The sequence below is a fragment of the Solanum verrucosum genome, unplaced genomic scaffold (assembly GCF_900185275.1).
Source record: "Solanum verrucosum unplaced genomic scaffold, falcon-dt-bn FXZP01000029.1, whole genome shotgun sequence".
NCBI lineage: Eukaryota > Viridiplantae > Streptophyta > Magnoliopsida > Solanales > Solanaceae > Solanum > Solanum verrucosum.
This window is the reverse complement of record NW_026020357.1, coordinates 17,696-45,311: the sequence shown is the minus strand read 5'-3', so window position 1 is coordinate 45,311 and position 27,616 is coordinate 17,696. Positions and strand designations below refer to the sequence as shown.

At 35.1% G+C, this 27,616-nt stretch overlaps 2 protein-coding genes across 2 annotated transcripts in view; both read right to left on the bottom strand.

Annotated features, from left to right (window-relative positions):
* The window catches only part of LOC125837709 (acetyl-CoA acetyltransferase, cytosolic 1), a 392,637-nt gene extending 370,291 nt beyond the window's left edge, over window positions 1–22,346 (bottom strand). The window contains exon 1 of the mRNA XM_049516783.1: window positions 22,343–22,346. The gene's annotated coding sequence lies outside the window, so the exon portion shown is untranslated. The remainder of the gene's footprint in view (window positions 1–22,342) is intronic.
* Window positions 22,347–22,935: 589 nt separating this feature from the next.
* Window positions 22,936–24,844, bottom strand: LOC125837714 (cytochrome P450 CYP82D47-like). Its single transcript, XM_049516788.1, has 3 exons — window positions 24,226–24,844; window positions 23,711–24,030; window positions 22,936–23,631 (listed from the first exon to the last, which is right to left on the bottom strand). The coding sequence occupies exons 1-3, from the start codon at window positions 24,842–24,844 to the stop codon at window positions 23,005–23,007; spliced, it is 1,566 nt and encodes a 521-aa protein (XP_049372745.1). The 3' UTR covers window positions 22,936–23,004.
* Window positions 24,845–27,616: the final 2,772 nt, after the last annotated feature.

Here is a 27,616-nt window from a genome sequence, read left to right as displayed (position 1 = left end):
AAATATGGGGAATCGGTTGTGGCAACGCCCAATCAGTCCTTTTGTGGTTCTTAGCCTTATCTCCATTTCTCTTGCTTTTTTTGTATCCGAGGCTAGAGGTGCCTCGATTTCCTAAAAGAGTAATAGGGTCCATGATTCCTTGCGAACATAGTCCCAAACCTTTACCTGGTTGATAATCATATTTGAGAATGGTCGTTGCTACCATAGAAGAGGAAGAAGAGAGACATGGTTGGATTATGGGGTCTCTTTCTTTAAAGTGATCGACAGATATGACCTCAAAAGACTGGTAAACAACGGAATCACATCCTTCTTTTGCCTCAATGTATGGAATGGATGGATCTCTGTAAATAGGTAAATCATTTTCCCCATGCACAATGATCTCCTGATGGTAGTATTCAAAATTAACAACTTGATGCAGAGTTGATGGGACTGCCCGAGCCATGTGGATCCATGGCCTTCCCAATAGAAAATTATAAGATGTGTCCATGTCCATTACTTGGAACACAATCATAAAGTCCACCGGTCCAATTGTCATGTTTAACTTGATTTCGCCAATGGTATCCCGCCTTGAGCCGTCATAAGCTCGAATAAATACATTGTTGGGGCAAATTCTGTCAGGGTTAATTTTCAAGCTTTGCAGCGTAGAGAGAGGACATATGTCTACCCCTGATCCTCCATCTATCATGACCCTTTTTACATAGTACCCTTCACATTTCACTGTAAAAAGCAAAGCTCTGTTGTGTCCAGCTCCCTCCGTGGGTAACTTATCATCAGTGAAGGTGATGGTGTTCGACTCAAAGATGCGCTTGGAAATTTTATCTAACTGATTTACCGTGGTCTCCTTCGATACATGTGCTTCATTCAAAATATTATTCAAAACACGACGATGTTATTCTGAGTGCAAGAGTAGAGACAATAGTGAAATTTGTGCAGGGGTTTTCTTTAATTGTTCCACAACAGAGTAATCTGGAACCTTAATCTTTTTTAGAAACTCTTCTACTTCTTCCTCAGTAACAGCTTTCTTTAGTGCTACTTGGATATTTTGAGCCATCTTCCCTTTTCTTAACTCTTCTGGAGAATAACATCTTTCGGAGCGTGTCAGCCCTCCTACTTCATCAACTTCTTCAACAATCTACTTTCCTCGGTAAACCACAATGATTTTGTTATAGTTCCAAGGAACAGTCTTTGAATTAGTTACCGGGAGGTGCTGGACGGGCTTAACAAAGATAGGTTCTTTCAACTTTGCCAAGCAACTTTGGTCTTGTTGTGTTAATGAAAGGCCTTTTGATACAAACAACTTCGGCATACCGGCTCGAACTTCAATCCTCTTTGAAACCCCCGGGACACACAAAACTTGGTATCAAGATTGACACCTTCCATACTCAAAGATGCGACTGGTTCTGAACTCTTTAACGACATGTCTTCCTCTCCGATCTTACTAAACAACTTTCCCATTTTTCCAAGGAGTTTGTACTCCTGATCATCGCAGATCATACCCACTAAATTGTTTTGAGCTGGAAGTGGGTTATTAGTTACATTGGGAGTGTTTTGATCATCCGTCACAACAACCACCCCATGATCGATTAGTTTCTCTATCACCCCCTTCAAGGTGCAACAATTATCAGTGATGTGTCTTGGTGCCCCTGAATGATACTCACATATTTCATTGGCCTGGAAACCTAGAGTAGTTGGATTTAGACGATGTGGTGGGATAGACTCAATCACTCTTATCTTTCTTAACTTTTGAAACAAGTTGGAGTATGACTCTCCCAATGGAGTGAATTTCCTTTTTTGTCCCTGATCTTGAGCATAATTTTTCCTAGGAGGAGGGATGTAAGGGACTTGATAGGGTGGTCGTGGTGGCCGAAGGTTTCCTTGAGTTGGGGCCCAAAATTGTTGACGATTGGGAGGATGCACATATTGCTGAGCATTGAAGACTGTGTATGGAGATGGAGACCCTGAATATTGGGAACATAAAGGTAGTAATGTTGAGGATAGCTAGATTGTCCCTAATCTAATGGGTAAGGACAATTAGAATTCCTTTGAACACCCCTTGACCTTGATGCTAGCGAAGAAACTTCCTCTTTTCTTTTACGATTTCCAAAACTGCCTGAACCACCTTGAATGGCTTGTGTTGTAGCTTTGATTGCCGCCTGGCTCACGATCCTTCCTGTTTTGAGACCACTTTCAACCATTTTTCCAATTTTGATTGTTATGTGAAACGATCTTCCCATTGCGGCAGTTAGGTAGTGGAAGTAGTCAGGATCTTGAGCCTCTATGAAGATATCAACCAATTTCTGCTCATCTAATGGTGGCTTGACCCGGGCTGCTTGTTCCTTCCATTTGATAGCATACTCTCTGAAGCTTTCATTTGGCTTCTTTCTCATATTAGAGAGTGTATTACGATCTGGCATAATGTCGATATTGTACTGAAATTGTCTAACAAAATCTTGAGCCATATCATCCCAGATGTGCTAGTGGGAGATTTCTTGGTCTATAAACCATTCAGAGGCAACACCAGTCAGGCTTTCACCAAAATAAGCCATGAGTAGTTCATCTTTACCCCTGCACCCCTAAGTTGATTGTTGTGTCTCGTGAGGTGAGCTATGGGATCACCGTGCTCGTCATACTTATCAAACTTTGGGGTTTTGAATCAAGGTGGCAGGTGGACATTTAGGAACATACACAAGTCTTTGAATGCGATACTTTTGTGCCCTCCTAGCCCTTGCATACTTTTCATGTGTTGCTCGATGCTTTTCATGTTTTTCAACATTTCCTCTTGCTCTGAGTCTTGAGTGGGCCTCTCAACATCCATGGGGGAGCCAAATTGTACAGAATTAGGGGCCCCGAATGCTATCCCAAGAGTATAGTAATGCTCTAGATGGGTGGTGAACTGCCCCTCTTGAGTTGCTTTCTGCGTAACAGGTTGTTGTGGGAAAGTATAAACGAGTGCAGCTGTCATGACAATGGGATTATTCCTGAATGGCATGCCTTGAGGGCGTGTTGTTGTTGGTCCAGCCCCACAATTATCAAATGGACCATACCCTGGAGGGAAGAAAGGATCTGATATCGGGACCTGAGAAGATGAAGATCCAATATTAGTGATCTCAGGAAAACCAGGAATTGACGTTGATGGTTCTTGGCCATTGGCCCAGGATTTCCACAACTATGCCATAACATGTCTCAATGTACGATTTTCTTTAACAATAGCTGACTCTATTGTCGTTGAATCAACTGGAGTATCCAGCGGGTTCACCACAGTTTCAGTATTGGTTGTCATTAACGCTCTTACCTTAGACCTGGTAAAGTACGGATGTTCTGTCAGTTTACCACAAATCAACCACCAAAAGCTTACTAAACTAAAGAGAAATGAACAAACTTGTTAGGGGTTAGACAATTTTACACATCAATCACACATTTGTTAATCACATAGTAACATGAGTTCAGAAGGCCATTGTTTTATCCCAGCTTTACTTTGCTTATTGTCTCCCCCTTTTTTCTCTTCTTTTCTTTTCTTTTAAAAAAAAGTTTTGATCGAACCCTTTGAAGGTTACCTATGTATCATGTCGCCGCATGACTCAAATCATTACGTAGTTCAAAAATTTAGATAACTCAACAACATTAATTTAGACAAGCAAAACCAAACCCTTTCATTGATTTCCAAAAACTTTAAATAAAACGACAAAATCAATGACTTTAAACACAACCATGATCAACATGATCTCCTTGAACACCAAACTTTAAACTGAAACACTGAGTCTTAAACAAAACAAGATGAAACAAACAACAAACAAAAACAGCTAAACTTTTCTTCAATTTTCATCATCTTTCTGGGGCTTTCTTTGTCCTCCCAAAGTCTCATATAGATTCAACAACACATTCGGCAGATGGGGAATAATTGCCCGTGCTTGCACACCCACTTTTGGGTCATTCATACGACGATGATTTTTAATAACATAAGAGGTTTGTTTCTCCAACTGATGAACTTGACGCCTAGCCCTTCCCATATTTTCATGGCAGTTATTCAATCAAAATTGATGATCACCAAGATTGTTCCTTAAGAGGCCCTCTCGCTCCTCTGCTGCCTCAAGTTGATGGCGAAGTATTGCTCTCTCAATGATCATTTGTCTTTGCCCCTCTTCAATATCGTCACAATGACTGATTTTCCTTTTATGTTTTTCTAACTATCCTTTAAGTTGATCATGTAAATGCATCCAACATGACCTTTCTTTCTCAAATTTCTCCTTCTGCCGCTTAAGTTCTCCCTTCTGATAGTGCACAACCTCTTCAAATGCCACTAAGTCCCTCTTCAATCGAGAAATCTCAAAACTCTTCTCCTTTTTTATTTGCCGGACCAAGTGAATTCTATTATCCAACTCTTCCTCTAACCGAGCTATTTTCCCATCTGTATGTTTCAATTCCCCTTCTACATCTTGTAACTCCAACTGGTGATTTCTTCCTCTTTGGACTTGAACTTCTTGTCGAACATGGCGGCTTTGCCCTTCTCCAACTCTTTTTCCAACTGTCTTATGATGTGCTGGTCTTTTGTTTTTTCTGTTGGATCCTTCGAGAACGTCACCAAATGTTACTGGATCACGAAACCACGATAGGTACCCAGGCACCACTCTTCCTTTATCTTGTTCCACAACCATTTCACTTAGCTCATAAATTATACTCCCAAACCAGATCTTCAGAATATCAGTGCTATCAAACGCAAAACCTGGCGGGGTGTCAAATACAAATCTACTCATGTCATCATTTGGTGGGATTTCTTGAACTCTAGCTAGCTGACGCATAACCCGAAGTGGGGCATAGGGTTGAACACCTCTAAGCTCAATCAACAAAAGAAACGAGATACCACTAGACATGAACTCTAGCCAGCTGACGCATAACCCGAAGTGGGGCATAAGGTTGAACACCTCTAAGCCCAATCAACAAAAGAAACGAGATACCACTAGACATGCAAATGACATCCTTAGCTGGGAACCAGTAATAATTCCACACTATTTCATTAGACATAATCACCGAAAGTTTCTCTTCACACGTTAAAATTCCTTTTGGAAAATTGAATTTTTCTTCCCTTTCCTTATGGGAGGAAACATAAATACACCAGTCTGAAGTGACCCTGGGCGCACGATCATGGTAATAAAGATGTTCCAAAAATCATATTTGCAACAAGATGTTGCAGCCTTCAAAGTACATTTCCCCATTTATGCATTTAGTCAATGCACGAAACATATTTGCCAGGATCATAGAAATAATAGTAGGACTTTCCATTGTGGTCAACGCCTTCATCACCCCAGCCAGTCGAATGTCGATATACTTGTCCCGTTTGGGGAAAACAATGAGCCCCAAAAATGCGACCATGAAGGTAAAACATCCATTCACCTTCCAATCCTCTTTACCCCCTTGGTTGCTAAGTTGGTTCCGATAGTTTTTAAATACATCCTTTTGGTCGTACTTCTCGTATAGAAAGTCCAATGAGACCCACCCATTTTTCAAACTCTCCTTCTCTATTTGATTGATCTTGAGAAGTTCCAGGAACTTTTTGGCATCAACGTTTTTTGGAATTATAGGTTTTTTATTCCGAAGTTCAGCACCCTGAACACTGGACCCCTTCCCCATGAAGCTGGCGATTTCTTCATGAGTTGGTGTCATTACAAAGTCAGAAAATTGAAATACGTTATTTTTTGGATCCCAGAAAGGAATCAACGCTTCATGAAATCCCTTCTTGGGTCAATCTCCATTAGATGCACTAGATGTCCCAAATGTTCCTTTACTCTCCTTTGCTCATAACTCCCCATGTGTATCCCCTATTGTCATAGATCCTTGAGTATTGTGTCAATGATCATAAATTCTTGAATTCCTTCACTTTTAGGTCTTTTGGAACCTTGCCCTTTGATCGGAGGTGCCATTTGTACCAATAATTCAATTAAAGTTTTATTACAAACTCTAACCGATGGAGGAAAGAAAAGTGAAAAGAGATTATTTTTTTAAAATACCCCTTTTTACAAACACCTAACCCGAGAAGAGATGTCTATGTATTTTATTTTAGTGAGAATCAGGTGTGCATAGTTCATATAAAAAAGGACTCACACTTGAAAGACCACCCCTTCTATTTCAACCTCTTTTCTTTTTGAAAATAAAATAAAATTGAAAGAAAAAACTACTATAAAGCTGGTCAACAATGTAAAGGTCTTCTGAACCAATTATTTTCACGTAGCACATAAAATGAACATGTTGGTCTAGAGGGGGTACATATCTTAGATTTGCTAGGTCAAATGCACATGATGCAAATAAACGTAGCCTACCAGGGATAATTTTTGCTAGGCTTAACACTTTATATGGACGGTGTCTAGACTGACTTACTCAAGTGGACAACTCAAGTCGAGGAGGGTCAGTGTACCAATAGTAGAGCTATTTCGGTTTAACTAGTGTTCCAACCCCGCCTAACATGTGTGACAAACCTAGAACCAGGAGCGTAACAGCACACTGGTTCATCCTAGACAGAAGTCCCATTGAGCATATCCGCACACATAGTGTATAACAAAAATTCTAGAGACTCAGAGCGTGTGCAAGAGAAGACAATTTATATACAATCACACAATATCAAAACAATGAATCATTGAAATAGCGCAATTAGCCAACAAACAAAAAAACTTTTATCCAAATAGGTAAAATCATCAAATATAGTCAATGTACAAAACTCGAATTCTAAAGAAAGTCCCCAGCGGAGTCGCCAGATCTGTCACAGCACTTCCTTTTTTTACTATTGTTAAGGATATGATGGGTTTTTTTTATTAAAAGTAAAAGAACAAATGATTTTTATTTTTTTATCTTTTAGAGTCGCTACTTGAAATTAAGTTTTTTTAGGTGTTCCAAGTGACCTGGTAATTCCTAATTTAAAAGAGGAAAAAAAATCTTTATTTTTAGTCTACGAAAATAGAGATTGGGTAAGAAATTCTATTGACCGAAGGAATTGTGTGAAGCACCAGTCCCGTGATTCTAGCATAGTCGTTTTATTAACTCATGTTTGACTAAAATAATTTTTGAATAAAAAAATTAAATTTATATTATTTACTAATTTTTGTTAAATAAAAAATAATTAGACTAGGAGCGTAACCGCACACAAAACCACCTTTTCAGAAAAAATACACACCAAAAATAGTAACCGAACACATGGTGGTATTTAATATTTTATTTATTTATTTTCAAAAAAAATATTGATAATTAATGACTCAAATTTTATTTAATAGTGAGAAAAAAATTAATCAAAAATGAACTTGTTGCAACATATAGACATGAAAAAGATCTTTTTTTATTTTTTTGCAAATTTCTAATTAACGTTTTTCTTTTTTTAAAAAGAAACAAATAAATAAATTAAGTATCACTACTTGACGATAAAAACAATAGGAAAAAAAAAATATTTTTTAAAAGAAGATAATGACTAAGCTCTTTTTAAAACAAATAGTGATATACTATTTTTTTATTTTTTTTTATATTGATATAATTTCAAAAAATGACCACTTTGGTAAAATTTTCAGTTTTACACAAAATGGTCATATGTTCTCTTTTGAAAGAAAATTACAAAAATAGTCAATTTTATCTAATAGTTAAATTACTAACTAAAAGTAGCCGATTTTGTATTTTTGTTTCAATAACCATTTCATATAATTGTTTAAGAGAAAAAAAAATAGAATTTATGAAATCATCAAATTTACATTTTTTGCAAAAATGACCAGATTTGCATTTTTAGCAAAAATCAGCAGATTTACATTTTTTTGCAAAAAAGGACCCGTTTTGTGTTTTTTTTTTTTCAAAAAACAACCTCTTTGTTTTCTTTTCTTAAAATGACTGGAAACTAAAAGAAAAAAAAACTTTGAGATTGTTTTTTTTTTAGCAAAAGCATGGGTTATGTATCAACTTCATAATGATAAAGAAAGAATTAACACCTAGTTTGATAATAAAACACAAATATACAATAACAACAAAACATAATCATATTAAGTATCATAACATATTTAACTAATTCAAATAAACTAAACATAATAATTTAATGAAAAATATAAACATGTTTCATTATTATTTTGAAGTTTCATTGCAAAATGTAGGGAAAGAAATATATCTAAAGAGATGATGACAAACCAATGATAGAAGCAAAACTTAATTGAACTCCAAAGAGTACCAAAGAAGAAATATATATATTCTTTTCTTTTAGATGAGGACTTCTTTTTTCTCAATTCTTATGATTTTCCTCTTCTAATTTTCTATTCTTGTTCTTTTTTTTAAATGAAAGAAGAATGGGTTTAAATAGGTGGTGAAAATTAACACCCATTCTTCTTGAAAACTTAAAAGTCAATGCATGCATTGGACTCTTTGTCTTCCCAAGGTCCCACCCAAGATGACCAATATAATTTCCTGTTTTCTTTTTTCTTTATCTTTTTCCAAAATAAAATTAATTAAAAGACTGCATTGCCCTTTTAGATGACTCATTTCTTTTATTCATTAATTGAATAATAGCTAAATGGGTCATCTGAAAATTTAGAATAAGCCCAAAATGTCATTTTAGATGACCCATTTCTTTTATTCATTAATTGAATAATAGTTAAATGGGTCATCTGAAAATTTAAAATAGGCCCAAAATGTAGACCTATTTGATCAAAACCCAAAAATCAAAAGAAAATCAGCTCATTAACACAAAATCTAAACATCTAAACTATTTTAAAAATCAAACACAATAAATAAGGTAGAAAATAAAAATAAAAAATAAAAACGAAATTAAAAAAAAATAAAACTCAAACAACAACTTCAACATGATAAAACTTGAAGAACACTAACAAAACAATATAAATCCGGCACCAAAATGACTTATATGATTAAAAAAAATGTGATAATGACAGATTTGGATAGAAGATGAGAGGGAGAAAAGATTGACATAAATTTTCGGGTGAATGGGGTCGCCGAAAAACTTCACCGGAAATTTTTTTGACGGATTTTGAACATAAAATTTATATCAAAGAATAGCCCTTGAAGCGCTCTACACATTTATGTAAAGGGTATATAATGGGATGACTGAAACTTCGTTAATCTAAAGAAAAAGTGAAGATTTATATTTGGTTTTTCTTAAATCTACGGAGTTTGGCTATGGCTAAGGATGAATGATTTGCGAATTTGTGTAGATGATGGTGAAAGGAAGAAATGGTAAACTTTTGGAGATTTTTCATACCAAAGGGTGGTGGCCGGCCGCGGCAGAGGCGGTGGTCGGCCGGCAGCAGGTGGAAGCAAAGGAAAGATGAAATTAAAATCCAAATAATTTTTTTTAATTTTTGGAGTTTTGTATTTTTTGGTAGGATTCCATAAGAGCCCTTGAATCAAAATATCATGAATGGTTGAGATTCAATCTTGACCATTTTTAGTGGATCGGGTCAAAATTGATCAGGCCGTCAGAATTTGGTCTAAATCAGCCCAATTCAATCAAAATTGGGTTATTTGGATCAATTAAAAAAAAATACAAACAAAGACAAACAACCCAAATTACAAAACAAAAATATAAGAAAAGACCCTACTATATATTGTAGGAGTAAAATAAACACGTCAAAAATTAGGTGTTCACAAGCATATCAAAAACTAACTTCAAGTGTTCCACATGTTCTTCAAGAGATGTAGAAAAGATCAAAATATCATAAAAATACACCACCACAAACTTTCCATGAAATCTGTAAAGATATGGTTCATTAGCCTTATAAAAGTACTATGTGCATTAGTTAATCCAAATGGCATCACCAACCACTCATACAATCCATACTTAGTTTTGAAAACAGTTTTCCACTCATCTCGAGGATTCATTCGAATTTGGTGGTATCCACTTTTTAAATCTATTTTTGAAAATATTGTTGAGCCATGCAATTGGTCAAGCATATCATCTAGGCGGGGGATAGGATGTTGATACTTTACCGTTATTTTGTTGATAGTGACAATCGACACACGTCCTCCAAGTTTCATCTTTTTTGGTACCAAAAGCACAGGAACAAAACATGAGCTCGAACTTTCTCACAAAGCCTTTTTCAAGCAATTACTCCACTTGCCTTTGTAGTTCTCTTGTTTCATCTGGATTGCTTATATAAGTGGGCCTATTTGGAAGTTGAGATCCAGGAACAAAGTCAATTTGATGTTCCATTCCTCACAAAGGAGGTAATCCCTTAGGGATATCGGGAGGAATTACATCGTCAAAATCTTGCAAAAGAGTTGATACAACACTAGCCAAAAAAAGAGTTAAATTGTTAGTGTTAATCAGAACTTCCCTATAAGTGAGAAGAACAATGGGTTGCCCCTCTTTTTTTGCAAGTAAACATTCTTTGGTTTTTGCAAGACTCACTATTTTTTTCACCCTTAGCCTCTTTCCTCTCACCAATTCTCTCTTTTTTATCACTCATTCCCACCTTTTCTTTTTCCTCGTTGTTTCTCTCCCTCTTCCCACGCCTCACTTGAATATTTTCCTCTCTCATAATTTTTTGACTCTTTTTTTATCCCTCCTATGTTTACCCATTGTTTCTTTTAGTCGTTGATGGTCTTCATACACTTGAGAAGGAGTTAATGGTGCAAAAATATACTTTCCCTTATGGTCAATAGAGTAATTTTTCCTCCTCTCATCATGGGAAGCATATCTATCATATTGTTAGGGTCGACCCTACAAAATATGCCAAACTTGCATAGGCGCAACATCATAAAGAACTTCATCAGAATACTCTCAAATAGAAAAGGAAATCATGCATTGTTTACTCACCTTAATCTCTCCACATTCATTCAACCATTGAAGCTAGTAATTCGCCTTACGTTTCGTGCATGGAATCCCCAATTTCTCTACCGCATATGTGCTCACCACATTAGCACAACTATCATTATCAATTATCATAGAGCAAATTCTACCCTTTATCCCATATAGTCTATGAAAAATAATTTTTCTTTGTGCTCATCAAGCTCTCCTATATTAATGTTCGTAAGTCGCCTAACTACCCCCAAAAATTATCCCTCATTATGAGGAGCCACATCTCTCTCGTCCTCACTCCTAACACCCTCTTCTTCTTCTTCACTTATTTCACTCTCATATTCCCTATTATCCTTAATTAAAACAACTCTACTATTTGGACATTCAAACGCCTTATGTCGTCTCGCTTCATACTTGTGACATTGTATAGAACTAGAAGACGTAGAAGAAGTATAAACTTTTGTGTTAAAAGTCTTACCTCTATCTTTGGCCTCCCATTTACCTTTGCCCTTGTCATCTTGTGATTTAGGCATAGATTTCACCTCATGTGTTGGCCATGAGTTAGTTTGTTGCGTCTTTTTATTTTGTTTTTCTACTTTTACAACCAATTCATCTAAATTCACATATTGTTGCAATTCTACTTCAGCAACTATTTCTCCATTTAAACCATTAAGAAATCTTGTCATAGTGGTCTCCTCGTCCTCATTACAATTAGCTTGGATCATAGCTATATCTATAGACTTGAAATAATCATCCACAAACATAAAACCTTGCTTCAGAATATGAAGGCATTTTTGCAGATTTCTTTGGAAGTGTGATAGGACAAAATGTTTTCTCATAACCCTCTTCATCTCGTCCCATGTCGCAATGGGTAGTTCTCCATTGTCTATTTTGTCTCTGCAAAATTTCTTCCACCAACTAGCAGCATTGTCAGAAAATTCAATCACAACAAGTTTAACCTTCTCACCTTCAAAGTAGTTATGATAGTCAAAAATAGCCTGCACTTTCCTCTCCCAATTAAGGTACAAGTCGGGATCTGTTGTCCCCTTAAAAGTAGGAGTCTTCATCTTAATACTACTAAGATTGTCATCCTCACCCTTAACTCATGGCACCCTCATTTCGTTTCTCTGTAGGTAAGCTTCTTCAAATTTGTCTTCATAATCACAAAAGTGATCCTCAGTTTGCTAGACTTGAGGAGCTCGGAAAGCTTGTCTCCTAACTTGAGGCATCAGATTTTGATGGACTCTCCTCACATCGGTCATGTTCAATGGATTATGTGGAATTTATGCAATATCTAATGCATCAAGTCGAACTGTAATCGTTTTGAGCACCTTCATTAATTCATCGTTTTGAGTCCCCGTGACAATTATCTCTCAATCTGGATTTTCTTTTTTCTCTATTGATCTCACCCTCTCTTGCCTTTTTCCACTCAAATTACAACGTTTGGCTGGTTCCTCTAGAATTTATATATAAACTCTACTAGTAAAAATCCTTTTAGAAGAAAGATGTAGAAAGAAAAAAATTTACCAACTCCCAAATAAATTGGGATTGATGAGACAAGAAAAAAAAAACTATGTGAAACAAAAGAAAAAAAAACTTCAAATTTCCCCTCTTCTTGATTTTTCTTTTTGAGGTAGAAAATCAAGAATAAAAAAAATATGGAGTTTCTTTAAATGAGTAATTAAATTTTCTTTCCTTTTTTATTTTATAATTTTGATTCTTTTGTTGCTTTGTAGCTTAACTTTTAAGCAACTACAAAAGGAATTGTTTTTTGAAACTTTCAAGATTATCAAGAATAGAACCTTGATAGAACTGCTCTGATACCACTTGATAAGAATTGGGTTAGCAGAATAAACAAGAAAATAATGCGCAAGTGAATATACTAATATTAAAGATAGAAATTGAAAGATATGTGAAATTTGAGGAGAAAATCCTCAAATTCAAAAAGATGTGCTAAGAAGCCTTTTTGATCTTATTATTCAAGAATTAGCAGACTAAAGCTAATTTATGATACTAATAGAGCCAATTCAAGAACTTAGATTTAAAAAGTGATCTAGACCTCTATTTCGTAGAAACTAAAGACAATAATTAGTATAAGACTAACTACCTTCGTTAATTTACGAATAAGAACCAAAGATATCAAGTTAAAGAATTAATCTCGCCTCTTAAGAATCCTTCTTATAAGATTGTAAAATAAATCACAATTACCCAGTCAATTCTGTTCCACTTAATCCCTCTTTCATGGCCATCACAAAGATGTAAAGAAGAGAAACTCTCAATTAATAATAATCATATCTGTAAAATAATAAAATCAACCTTTATATATAGGGAAAACCTATCCCAAATATAATGGGATTTAAATCCTACTTTTATGGAAATTTTAATCTAGGAAAACTTTAAACAAGGAAACTTTTAAACTAGGAAACTTTAAAATAAAGAAGTTTTTAAACTAGAAAACTTTGACTAAACTTTGACTTTAACCTTTCAACTTTTTGGGCTCCTTTGTTGGGCTTCGTGTGGCTCAATGTTCTTCCATTTGGGCTTAGACTTGAACCATAAAATATGTGTAGCACCTACTTCATTCTTCTCCATAATTCTTGGACTCGTTCTTGGACTTTTCGTCCATGATAAACATCTTCTTAAATTCCCATTTAAGCCCAACAACCTTGGCTTGTAACTCCTTATCTTGAGACCTTGATGGTCTTCTTAGGGCTTCTATAGCCTCATCCGTGTCCATGGAGCTATCACCTTGTACACCTCATCAATGAACTCTTGAGGAACTTTCTCAACCTTAGAACCATGAAATTGTAGAGGATTCATCCTAGTGAAGTTCCTCACTCTACATGCCACCGTACCCACATTTGGGTTCACGGGAACCACAACCTCACTGTTAGCTTTAGTCGTCATGGCTTAAGACAATACTTGGAAATCATCTCTAAATTTTGTGTTGGTCACTTGCTCGGCCAAAGGACCAATTGGAGCCTAAGGAGCTTGAGTAGGAGCCTCTTGTTCCACGTTCTCGTTCACATTTCTCCTAACATAAGCTCTTTGAAGGGCCATTTCCTGAAAAGCATCATAAATGAATTGGAAGAAAGGACTAATAGAGTTACACTCTATTGCACGACTTAGAGTAATGAAAGAAGTGGAGCTTCCTAATCATCTTATAGGTTCCTATTCATAAATGTGGCACGTTTCACACTCATGAACAAGACTCTATTCGATGTGGCTTATGAGACATCTTAGGACCTTTCTAAACCTTGTGTTCTGAATACCAAGTTTGTCACGACCCAAGGTACCCCCTAGGTGTAACATCGTGTATAGGACCCCAAGAGGCCCTACACAAGACACTTAGCATGCATAAACAAGATTTTATGGCAAAACAAGAGATTTAAAGCAATACTTCATATCAAAGAGTTTATGAAATGGAAGTGAAAGTCTAATAAGTCTCAATAGCCAACTATTACATCAAGAGTGACCGGGACGTAACCCTGACATCACGTACAATATCTAAAAAATAAAATTGAATGCAATAAGGGTTCGTTCCTCGAAACATGAGGACTCACCACTACTATGTAAAAGCCGAAGGTGACTCCTGCCATGAGAATGGGAACCTGTAACGTCGGACCTATATTGGAGAAAACAATGTAGGCAAGAGTATGTGTTAGTAAAAATATGTACCAAGTATGACAGCAATGCATAGAGATATACTCATGCTAAAAATGAGATTTTCATGCTCATGCAAAGATCAAGTTAAAACCATGAGAAAAGGATTAGAAACATCAAAATGGTCATGATCAATGCAAGTAAAACTTCTTTTTTGAACACTTGGGAAATACTTTTTTAATCAACCTTAGTTCATCTTTAGTGTGGGAATTATCCTTAACCAACATAGAGACCATGTGAGCTATAACTTGGGATCCGGTGTCTGCCCCATACCAAAAAGGGGTGTTCTCACTTTCCAAGGTGAGAACCTCAACTCTAGCTTATGTGGATCCACTAGTTAATGTCTATTTAATACAATCATGTCTATCTAATTAAGACCATGATCCTATGGTGGCACATCGATAAGGGATAAAGAGATTCCTACTAAAAACTTAGCCTCAAACTATGGGAGAACTTCCATCTCAATGTCCTCTCGGTGCTAAGCATAAATCCCACAGAATAGTCATAATTCTTTAATTGACTTACTTTCATGGAGGGCACTTCAAATCGCCAATCCAAACTAACTTTTTTTAGAATAGCTCTTAACTTGATTTTAGTTAGTTGAGAAAACCTTTCAACTCTTACGAATCCTTATGTGAGAAAATCATTTCACATGCATGTATTGAGTGATGTGTGATAAATCCTTTCACAACAACAACATCAAGATATACTCTTTACTCTTAAAGAATCTTAAATCTTTTTCATCACTTTGACAAAGAGCATGCATAACTTCATAAGCTTCTTCCTTCATGGATAAAATTCGGTATTTTCATGTTAGCTTAGAAAACATGGGGGTATGCATGGGTTCATGGGGATTCATTTTTAAATCATTGAATTATCTCAATTCATGCTTGATACTTCATAACACAGTAAAATAAATCAATATTGAAAGGAACCCATAACATAGTAGAAAGCCCTAACTTCAATTGGGAATTCCTAACATCAAAATTGGGGAATTTAGGAAATCTATGAAGGAAAGGGCTCCATAGATAAAGACTACCATACCTTAGTTTTTAAAGCCCTTAAGCAATTGTTGAATTGGAGACTTGATCTTGAATCCTAGGTTGACTCCTTCTTCTTCTAGAGAGATAAATATTTTGGGGAAGATGAACTTGCTCTTCTTTTTGGTAAATTGAGAGAATGAATTGAATGGGTGATTTTGGGGGTAAAAAACCTTTATATAGGACTTTGAGTTAAGGGTAAAACGACATGGTATTGATTTAAAATAATTTGGAAAAGACCCATAAGACCCTGACTTAAAAACTGACGGAACTTACTGACGGTGGCCTTTATGGCCTGTCATAGGCCTCACGGCCCGTGAAATGGGTCGTGAAGAGGCCCTTGGCTGAGGGCCTTCCTATGCCACTGCCACGACGGCCTCCATGGCCTGTCAACGATATATAGGCCATTATGTCGCCCGTGGTCCTTGACCAGTAGCTAGGGGCAGACCCCCTTCCTAATGGGTCAGTTGACGACCACTACCATGGCCCGTCAACCTCACCATGGGCTGTCAAGGCCTCCATGGGAAGGACGATGGCGTTGGTAGCTCTGGAAACCTCTCACGAGCCCCATAATGAGTTGTGGTCCCCTTCACGACCCGTCAAGGGTTTCGTGGAGGGTTCCATGGCCCAACTTTGGGCTGGTGACTTGCCTACTTTTGTCCCTTTCCTAGTCATCTCTATTCCGAGGTGTTACAGTGTAGAAGCTCTAAGCTGATGAAATGATGTCACAATTTCAGCTGAAAGTTGTGAGATGCCCTTATACAGTCACGAGAATAGATAAGAATTCAATTTCACATGCATCGGAGCTTAGTGTGTTAGTTTTATACTTATTTGTAGTAATTCGAATTATAATGAAACTTTTGTATCTCTTTATATAGTTGAATTTTTGTTTTGTTAGCAACTTGCTTTAATTTCAGATTTTTATTTTGTATGCTCAAATATAGACTATTTGTTACGTTAGTCTGTGTTTTAGTTTTCATTATAGAGGCAAAAGGAAAAAGGAATACCTAATTATCTTGCTCATGTGCATCTTTATTTTTATTTTTTGTTCTTTGTACTTATAATTTACATAAATATTGACTTTTATCTTTAAGAATGGCTGTGATAGAATGTTTACTCTTTTTTTTTGAATTTTTTTTTTTTTGGAAAAAAAGGAGAAGGTGAAACATATAGCATTAGCTAAGTTATGGTGAAGGAAGAGATAATTAAATTCTATATAAAAATAGTAGTTATGTTTATAAATATTCTTATTTTAAAAAAATAATAATACGATTTTCTGCACCTTAATTTTAACATTTATAATTAAATAATTTGTTTAAAGTTCTTGTGGTTAAAAATCTAATATAATATTTTGAACACATTCATTATAATTATCAGGATATTCAAAAGGCAACGTAAAAAAATTGAAAGATTTTTTATCCGTTCGGTCAAAGTTATCTTACACCATTTTTGGTAAAAAGTAAATAATCTCCTATCAAGCTTTTAATTGAAGAAACATTAATGTTGCACTATGGTTTGCAGATGATTAATATCATGCAATCTTTTGATCTTCTAACACTGTTCTACCAATCATTTTTTTAATACTATCGAGAAATTTAATTTAGTTAGTTGTTATCTTTTCTCTTTTGCTTTACAAACTCATTTTTTGACTTATAAATAGAGTTTATTTTGTTAACTTCTCATATTATTATCTCGGTGCATTCACTTGGAGGTCATGAATGTAACATCCGACAATTTAAAATGAATATGAAGAAGCTTGAAATTGGAAGTAGTCATTTTTGGAAAAAAATTCAGAATCTGGAAATTCGGCCAGGTGTGGAAATCAGTGAGTTTTTGGCCAACTTTGAGTAGTCATAACTCCTAGCTCAGGATGATCCAGGAGTAGTTCCAGTTATGTTTGGAAAGCCCTTGGAACGATCTTTCCAACTCCACCGAGTTTGCTCAATTCCGAGTTCGTATGAGCGAGTTATGCCCTTTGAAAGTTGGGCAGTTGGCAGGGAGTCCGTCCGGAAATTTAAGGGCAGTTTGGTCTTTTCACAAATCATTTCTTTTGAGGTTATATTGTTGTGTTAGGCTGATTGTGGATCATTTTTGTTTCATTTTAAAATAGTAAGAGTTAGGGTTCTTGAGTGAAGAAGAGTAGAAGAGAGAAAGAAGAGAAGAAGAAGAAGTGGGAGCTAGGGTTGTGGACGCAAGACGTTTTCTTCATCAAATTTCTTGGGGGAATCTTAGTAAAGGTATGAGAGTTCTTTATCTAGGGCAAACTATCACCCTAGAGCCAATTTCAAATGGTTTTCAACTTTTCCAAAGTTTGTGAAAAAACCTAATTTCTACTCAAACTCATGGGTTCTTGCATGAAACGATTTCAAATGATAAGTTATGATATTATTGATGTTTATTTGATGTTTTAAGATGAAAAACTCCATGAATCCTTGTATTCTACAAAACCCCAAAATGTGTTTATGAAGTGGGTCTATTTCTATAAATTCAAAGTTGATGGAATTATGTGTAAAGTGAATTGTATTGATATCTCTTGTGTTGTTTAATGTTTATTCATGATTAATTGTTGATAATGGGTGAATTAAGGGTGGTAAGCCTTATGAGTGAAGTATTGGTGATTGCTTGAATTTTTGGTGATTTTGGCTATGGCTTTGAATTATGGTAAGAAAGCTTGAACTCTCTTTATTGAATTAATTGTTGTTGGTAGGTTGAATCCACCTTTGGTGGAAGTGTTATATCTTGTTCTTGTGTGGTATTATTGTGAATTGTAGCCATGAAGGCATTGGGGAAGTTGTTGCATAATGTTGGAATATTGTATTATTGTGAATTGAGGCCATGAAGGGCATTATATGAGTGTTATTGTATTGTTATATTATTATATATGAATGAGTCTATATGTAAAGTCCTATATGAAGCTATATGTGAAGGTATGATGTGAATGAGTTTTATGTGATCTTGTGATGATCCTACGTAAAGTGGATAGCATTGTGAGTTAAAGTATGATTTCTCATGATGTATATATGAAATGATGTTGGATTATGAAGTATCCTTAAATGAAAATGTTGTGACTTGGTTGGTAGACTAAAGTGTCCATCCTTGTTACTTAAAGTCTTGAATGCATGAAAGTGTGAAGTGGGCTAGAACTAAGAAATGGTGCCCTTTCTATAAATGCTAAAAGAGGAATTCTAGGCCAAGACTTGAATTGGCAAAACTAAGAAATGGTGCCCTTTCATAAGTCTAGCTTTCCTAAATAAATGTAAAACCATGAAATCGGTAGACCTAATGATGGTAGCCCTTCTCATGTGTGAAATGATGAACCTTGGACCGGTAGGCTTAAGGCACCCTTAATGAAAAATCGGTAGGCCTAAGGCACCCTTCCAGGGGGATTTAATGAGCTATCCTTAATGAACCTTGATCGGTAGATCCTTGTGGTGTCCTTCTTGGTAGATGTGCTATGGGTCGGTAGACCTAATGATGGTGCCCTCTCTAGTACATACATGTGAATGAAATTACTTTATGGGAACTAAGGCTAAGCACCGAGTGGATATAGTTAAGATGGTAGCTCTCCCGAGTATGAGGCAAGAGTACAATGAACATCTTTGGATATCCCCTAAACCATGTGCCTACATGGGATGTGTCCTAGTTCTACCCTTGGCAAGTAGAACACCTTCCACGGTGTAGGGTTTTATGACACCGGATTCCATGTCTAGCTCGCATGGTCTATGTCGGTTAATGCCTATTCCCATTATGTGGGATGTGCACTCTAGTTATTGGATAGGTTCTACAACGTGTAGGTAGTAGTATGGGATGTTATCTACACATGGCACGAGTAGGCTTTGAAGATACTAAAGTGAGTTCCCTAAGTCTAACAACTATTATGTGAAAGTCCCATTATGTGCTTGAATGTCTCCAAAATGGTTTCTTAAAGAATGTTGGTCTATTGATGTTATGTTGTAAAGGAAATGTCCTTATCTAAGGTAATCTTGAGGAACACTTAAGTGTGCTTGAAGAGGTTGTATGGGCGGTCACTTCTTGTCTTACTCAAGTGTGTCTTAAGGTTATATTAGGTAGAGGTCCTATGGTAATGAAATGGCATGTGTTCCTTTAAAGTTAAGCATGGGTTGTATATGAATATATGTTGAGTATGTATACGGTTGGCTATGGTTTTATATGTGAACATTGACTTAGTATGTTATATTGTAATGGTAAATTTCCTTATCTTTGGTAACCCTTAGGAACACTTAGGTGTATATGAAGAGATTGTATGGGCAGTCACTTCATGTTTCACTTAAGTGTGGCTTTGGGTAACTTGAAATAGAGGTCAAGAAATGATGAAAAGACTTACTTGTCAATTATGTTCATGTGTTGTACATTGGTACTAGTTGTGCACGATGGCTTGTGATATGAAGCATGATAAGTGGTAAGTTCACATTTGGTGGCCTTAGGATGATGCTTTAGTGTGGATGGTGGTATGAGACGCTATCCATACATTGCACAAAGTGTTGTCCAAGGGTTACTTGAGGTGGATGGTTTAAGGTGAAGGAATGGGTTATGTGTGGAGTATGTGCTAAAGTGGTTAATGACTTGTATGTTGGTTATGGTTGGATATTGTGACTCTTATACTTGTATTTTTTCATGAAGTTTTACCAAATGGCATAAAAGCATGTTTCTCCAATAAACGTCCCTTTTAGCATGTTTTTGCATGGCTTCCATACTTAGTACTTAATTGTGCTAATCCCTTTCTTTCCCTTTTTGGACTAAAGTGTAGGGATTTGGAGATGATGACATGTCATGGCTATTTGATAGGTTTCTAAGTGTTGAAGATGAAGACTTGGTGAGTCCTCATATATTCGAGGACATTACCCCATATGTTCTTTTATGTCTTTTTAGTATTGTTTAAGTTGTGTATGGGATTAGTTCCGAATTTTGTACTCTAAAGTATTAGATGGTTTTGATACATCATGTATAAAGTCTAGAAAGTCTTCCGCTTGCTATATATTTTTTTTTTATGAAATGTTTTCTTGGTAAAGAAAGTTTTAAATTCCTTATGGTTTTTTTTGTGTGTCTATGCGATGAATGAATGCTAAGAGGCTTGTATTAGACCTCTTCGAGGTCGAGTACGCCGGTTACGACTAGGGGGTGCTCCCGGGTCGTGACAATGAAATTGGAGTGTCACAATTAGTAGTAACACAAAGTAAGAAACCCCAATTAGACACATTTTATAAAAAATAACTCAAATCATATTATTTAATAATATTTAATTTCTTAAGAAATAATATACTCATTAATACATGTTACACACGCAAAGCACGTGCCCAGAAACTAGTACTACCTTAAAAGAATGAACTCTCTAACTTGAATGTTAAATTATTATAATACCCCAAACTTAAAACATTCAATTTAGTATATATTTTATATTATATTAAATTTATTTATATTATAAAATAAATTAAAAGCAAATATCTTTTCATATTGAAGGTTGAGACTTTTTCAAAAAGTTGTGATTTCTCTGAGGAGTTGTGATCTTTTAAAAGGGTTGTGATTTTTCAAAAGGGTTGTGACTATTCCAAATGGTTGTGACTTTTCCAAAGAGCTGTGATTTTTTTTTGAAAGGTTGTAACTTTCTAAAGAGTTGTACTTCTTGGATGAATTGTGACCTTTCTAAAGGGTTGTGACTTTTCTAAAGATTTGTGTCTTTTATGATAAGGCACAACAAGGACATGTTCATTCTATCTTTATTGGCTATAAATAAATAGCTCTCTCACATTTTTAAACTTCGAATTTTTTATGTTTTCTATTCTTCTTTTTTCTCCGAGGAGTTGTGATCTTTTCAAAAGGTTGTGACTTTTCAGAAGGATTGTGACTATTCCAAATGGTTGTGACTTTTCCAAAGAGTTTTGATTTTCTTGAAAGGTTGTAACTTTTCTAAAGAGTTGTATTTTTTGGATGAGTTCTGACCTTTCTAAAGGGTTGTGACTTTTTATGAAGATTTGTGTCTTTTATGATAAGACAGAATAAGGACATGTTCATACTATCTTTATTGGCTATAAATAAAGAGTTCCCTCACATTTTTAAACTTCGAATATTTTATGTTTTCTCTTCTTCTTCTTCTTCTTCTTCTAGAACACCAAATTTAGTATATATCATATATTTATTTATATTATAGTATAAAATATATTAAAAGAAGACAATTTTTCACATTGAAGGATTGTGATTCTGAAAGGTGTGCAAGAGTTGAAAAACGATTTTAAAAGTAAAAATAAAATAGGGATTAAAAACCTAAAAGTATGAAGGAAAACATAAAAATAAATTCCTAAATTCTAAGGGTGCCACCATAGCTATAGTTTGCTGATTACGATTCATAGCTACATTTTATAAGGAGGAGAGTGGCGAGCGAGACTGGGAGAGGGAGGAGAGAGGCGAGCAAGAGAGGGCAAAGAGTGGAGAGAGGCGAATTGTATATGTATATTTATCGAATTGTATATGTATATCTGTCAAATAATTGTATATATGTAACTAATATACATATGTATTTGTATATCTAGCGAGCGAGATTGTGGGAGGGAGGAGAGAGGCGAGCGAGATAGGGAGAGAAGCGAGCGAGAATGGGCAGAGAGTGGAGAGAGATGAACTGTATATGTATATCTGTCAGATAATTATATATATAACTGATATACATATGTATTTGTATATTTGGCGAGACATTGGGAGAGGGAGGAGAGAGGCGAGCGAGATTGGGAGAGAGAGGAGAGAGGCGAGCGAGAAAGGTCAGAGAGCTGTGAGAGGCTAATTGTATTTGTATATATGTTATATAATTGTATATATATGTGTGTATAATTTGTATTTGGTATATGTATAAAAGAGGACAAGTGACGTAATTAAAGCTAAAATTAAGTTGTGAACCATAATTAATTCAAACTATAGCGATATTAGCTAATTAACTAGTATATGTTTATTTTTTAGCGCAATTTTCATCTATATATATATATATATACTAGTGGGCCAAAAATGACCTACTTTAGGATCAAACGCCTCCGATTTCTCTACAAGCTACAAGTTCAAGAATTCAAGCATTCAAGTTTAAGAACAACTCATTTCTCTACAAACTACAAGTTCAAGAATTCAAAGATTCAGGTTAAAGAACAATTCAAAATCAAGATCACCATATACAAGAACAAGCTCGAAAGCCCTTAAATTCAAGATCAACTTCAAGTTCATCAAAATTAAAAAACAAGCTCAAAAGCTCTTGAATCCAAGTATAAGTCAAGATCAAAACCATTAAATTAAAGATCAAGCTCAAAAGCTCTTGAATTTCTATTCGAAAAAATGAATCAGGGAGTCATAGAGGTTGTAACACTCATATTTTGATAACAAATAAATACGATTATTCCAATATTTTTCGGTCTTGAATATTATTTTCTGGACAAGAATTTTAATTTCTACACTCCCCTAAAACAAATATAAAAATCAAATACAACATTGTAATTATCAATATAGCATAATTATAACCTTAATTTACTGAAAAAGATCAACATTTCATTCATAATAAAGATAAGAATTCAAGCGTGGAGTTAGGTGAACTTCGAGTGGAGAAGCTTTGAGAATTGTCAATCCAAAGCTCTCACTCATATCAATTGCTTCATCTGAAGGCCTCTTAATTTCAAACCCCTGCAACAAAACAGCTAGCACATATTCCACAACTTGAAGGGCCAATGAAACACCGGGGCACATTCTCCTTCCACTACCAAATGGAATCAACTCAAAGTGATTGCCCCTTACATCGACATCTTTGTGAGTCGTCAAAAACCTCTCTGGCTTAAACTCCTGGGGATTTGGCCATATTTCAGGATCATAATGTAACTTTGATATGTTCAGTACTAAGCGAGTCCCTTTCGGTATATTGTAGCCACTAACAACACAATCCTCAATCGACTCGTGGGGTAGTGAGAGCGGTGTGGCTGGATATAAATGGAACGATTCTTTAACAATAGCTTGAAGATAAATCAAGTTCTTGATGTCCGATTCTTGGACACATCTATTCTTACCAATATGAGTATCTAGCTCATCTTTGGCCTTTTTTAGTGATTGGTAGTTGTTTAGGAGTAAAGATAAAGCCCATGTCAAAGTTACAACAGTAGTGTCTACTCCTGCCAATAGCATAACCTACCAATCCAAAACCAAAAATTTCAGCAGTATATTAGTTTGCATGTGAAATATTTAAGATCACAAAATTTAAACGTACCACACAAGTAGCTTTGATAACGGTATCAGCATCAAAACCATGTAGATCTTTGTCTTCACAAATGGACAACATGATATCCATGAAATCATCTTCATCCCCACATTTATTTCCCCTTAATTTTCTCTTTCTTCTGTGCTCTGCTAACCAATCTTCAATAATAAAGTCCATTTCTTTAGCTGTCTCTTTCATTGCCTTCTCATGTCCTCCAATATCCAACCATCTTAGATAAGGTAAAAAATCAGCCACAACAGAGACCCCAAATAATTCAAGAAATCTTCTTATTGCTTTCTGAGCCTTACTCCTTTCTTCATCTTCCTTATCTGTTACAGGGGTGGATCCACAATTTATGTTTCGTTCAACATCCAAATTTCTACAACTACATGAACTCAAAGCATTATTATCTAGTACTCTCTGTTTCTCAATTTATGCCGTTGGAATTTCGAGATTCAAATTATTAATTTTTGAATAATACTTAGTCATATGTATGTGTATAACTTAAATTCAAAATTAAATACCTGTGTATTGTACTCCAAATAGCATCTTGACCATACTGTTCATAATTAAATTCCCAAACCATTCCTTCATCTCCATCTTTACAGCACCATTTAAATTACTACCACTATTATTTTTCAGCCAATATTCATAAGTCTCTCTTACAGCTAATTTTACTTCAAATTCTCTAACGTGTTTGAGCATTTCGATTCGCCGAGCTGAAAGAAATTCAATAGTGACTATTTTTCTAATCTCTCTCCAGTAAGGCCCATAAGGCCCAAGCCCAAACATGGCATAATTGTAGCCCAATATCTCTGAAGCTATGGATTTGGGCCGATTCGCAAAGGCCCTGTCGTTTGTGGTGAAACATTCTTTGGCTATTTTGTGATCACTCACGATTACTACTTGATTTACTCCGAGCTTTAATTGAAAAATAGGACCGTATTTTTCTGCCATTTGACCAAAGATTTTGTGAGGCATTTGAGATCCGTTGAGGAGGTGGAGATGGCCGATGATAGGCCATGCTCCGGTAGGTTCTGGTACACCTCTATTTCGCGTATGAGCTGTGAAAAAAAGCTTGCGAAGGTAGAAGAAAGAAAGGAAGGAGATAGCTAGTGTAAGGGCAATCAGAGAGAAATCCATGGCTATAGTTAATTTGTTACGTAGTTAGGCTTCTTTTTAAAATAAAAAAATAGAGTCTATGCAAAATGTCAAAAATAAATTTTGGCATTAGGCTTTAATTGGATAAGGTTCTTTGACTATAGATACTCAATAATGTAGGACAGTTCAACATCGAATCGACATCGATAATCTGAACCGAAAAAAAGTTATTAGTTTATCGGCAATAGGTTATTGATTTAATGGTTTGATTTTTTTAAATTATTGGGTGTTGGTGTTTATGCATTTTAATATTAAAAATAAATAATCAACATTACTGCAACTATGAATGTTTTTCATTTTTAGATTTGGATCTTCACTGGTATTTTCAATAGGACCAAGACTGCCCATTGATTTATTTAGCCCACACCTGCGTTCGAACTCCTTCTTAAACAACATCGAATTAAACCACCATCTTTCCATAGAGTTTTCTTGCCCCCTATTTGCATGAAAATACAATAGATGAATAGTCATTCGCTATAAAATTATTTATTTGAATATCTTATTTCCTATCAGACTAAGCAAGAAGAATTTTTGCCATTTTGTCTTTCGCACGGAAGTTTGTCTGTCTTAAAATATTAAGTGCATATGTTAGTGGGTATAAGTTGACAAGAATGTGGTCATTATTGTGGTGCAACTCTTGTAACCACTATTGTCATGATCTACCACTAATTTCACTCATTATTCTACCTCACTATACATTTGTAACCTTATGTAACCTTTAGGTCATTCATTTACCTACATTGTTATCCACTTTATTCTTATTCAATACAAAGAAGAATTTATCCCCTATAAATAGTGGTGTTTCTTCCTTTGTGAAAGGTGTATCTCAAAATGATGAGAAGTGTGAAATATTATTGTAGTGTGTAGTAGTGAAAGAGAGAGTTGAGACATAGAAAAATATTCTAAGTCTTCAACTATATTCACTATATACAAAAGAGTATTTATGTGTTGAAGGAAGGTGTACTTATGTGGAGGATTGGACTCTTCAACTAATCCGGAGTTGCTTGAATTGCACAATGTTGTTGGGCTGTTGTATTCTGGAGGGGACAAGTCAAGAGTATTGCTGCTGGATCGGTGTAGTTTATGTCACAGTGGACTTAAATCTCCTTCAAGAAAGCGATATATCTGTCCTCAGCCTAAAGATTTGTTTATGCATTTTTTGTCATTTTATTTCAACTGTAATTTATTGTATTTGTGGTATATTACACCATCATTGGGTATATAAAGTTCTTGACTTTGGATTTAGTTTCATATTTTTATTTCTAGCAACTCAAACTTTCGGTTATTCTACAATGTGTTAGTGATGTTTTTTAGCAAGATACAATTTATCAATTCATGTGCATGATTCATTTGGTTTGTCATCATGTTTCTAAGTGATTTTCAATCATTTATTTTTTCTGTCAAATCTTAACGAATTAACCAATAACCGAACCGATAACGATCAATAGCCGATAAACCGATCACCGATAAGCCAATATCTTAATGGTTTCGCATGTCTACAAATAGATAACACATAAGTTGAACCGATAAACTTCAAAATCGAACCGAGCCGACCGATATTAACCCCATCAGGTCACTTTTGGATAGACAAATTATATAAATTTTGATCAATATTATTTTTATTATATTAATATTAGAAGAACTATAATTTATAGTATCCTTTTTGAATAGTTTTTAAATATTTAAATATTAAATTAATATAAATTTTTTTAATTTTGAAGAAACAAGTAAATGTAAATTCATGAGTACATTTTCTAAAAATAATTACACACGTAGCTAGGGGTGCGCATCGGTCGATTCGGTTCGGTTTTAGGTGTTATTGGTTCGGTTTATCGGTTTTCGGTTTGTAAATACTTCAAACCGATAACCAAACCAATAACATATTTCTTATCGGTTTTTGGTTAATCGGTTTATGGTACTTAACGGTTCGGTTTTCGGTTTAACCAATAAGAAAATACTCATATATATTATATACACGATAAGAAAATTTTCAAATAAACCATATGATTTTTCCAGCATTTGACATGAAAGTAATAATCATAAAAGTAACAATCATTTTTCTTGCAAGTTTAGACACTAGACACATTCAAAGGAAAAAGTGTGAAAGTAACAATCATTTAACCATTAACAAAAAGTGTAAAAGTAACAATTGTTTAACCATTAACAATAAGACTAGTAAATTTAGTATAATCTTATTGGGTTATCGGTTTAACCATTAACAAAAATTATAAAACCGGAAACCAAACACCAATAACCCAATAAAAAATTTTGCAAAACCGTTTAAAAACCGTTAGTCCAATAACCCAATATCAATAAACCAATAGTGTTTTTTTCGGTTCGGTTTATTGGTTAAATCGGTTTTTGCACACCCCTACACGTAGCCCTAAAATGACCCGCTCTTGGATTGAAAAATTATCCACCATTATGGTGGAAGTTAAATACTAACGTGTAACTTCCATAACTTTTAAGTGGTGAATACAAATCTCATTACCGTAGGGGTGGGCGTTCTGAATTGTTAAATTTCGGATTCGATAATTGATAGTTAAAAGTAGATATCAAATATCAAAATTTTAAACTTTGGTTTGATAATTCAGTAATTGGTAAATCAAACTTCGATTTGGTACGGTACTCGGTAATACCATATTGAAGTTGTAGCCAGTTGTATTACAAAGTTAATACTACTTTTGTAATTATTTATATTTTTTAAATGTGAATGAACGATATAATAGAAGATCAACAAGTAGGAAGTCATCA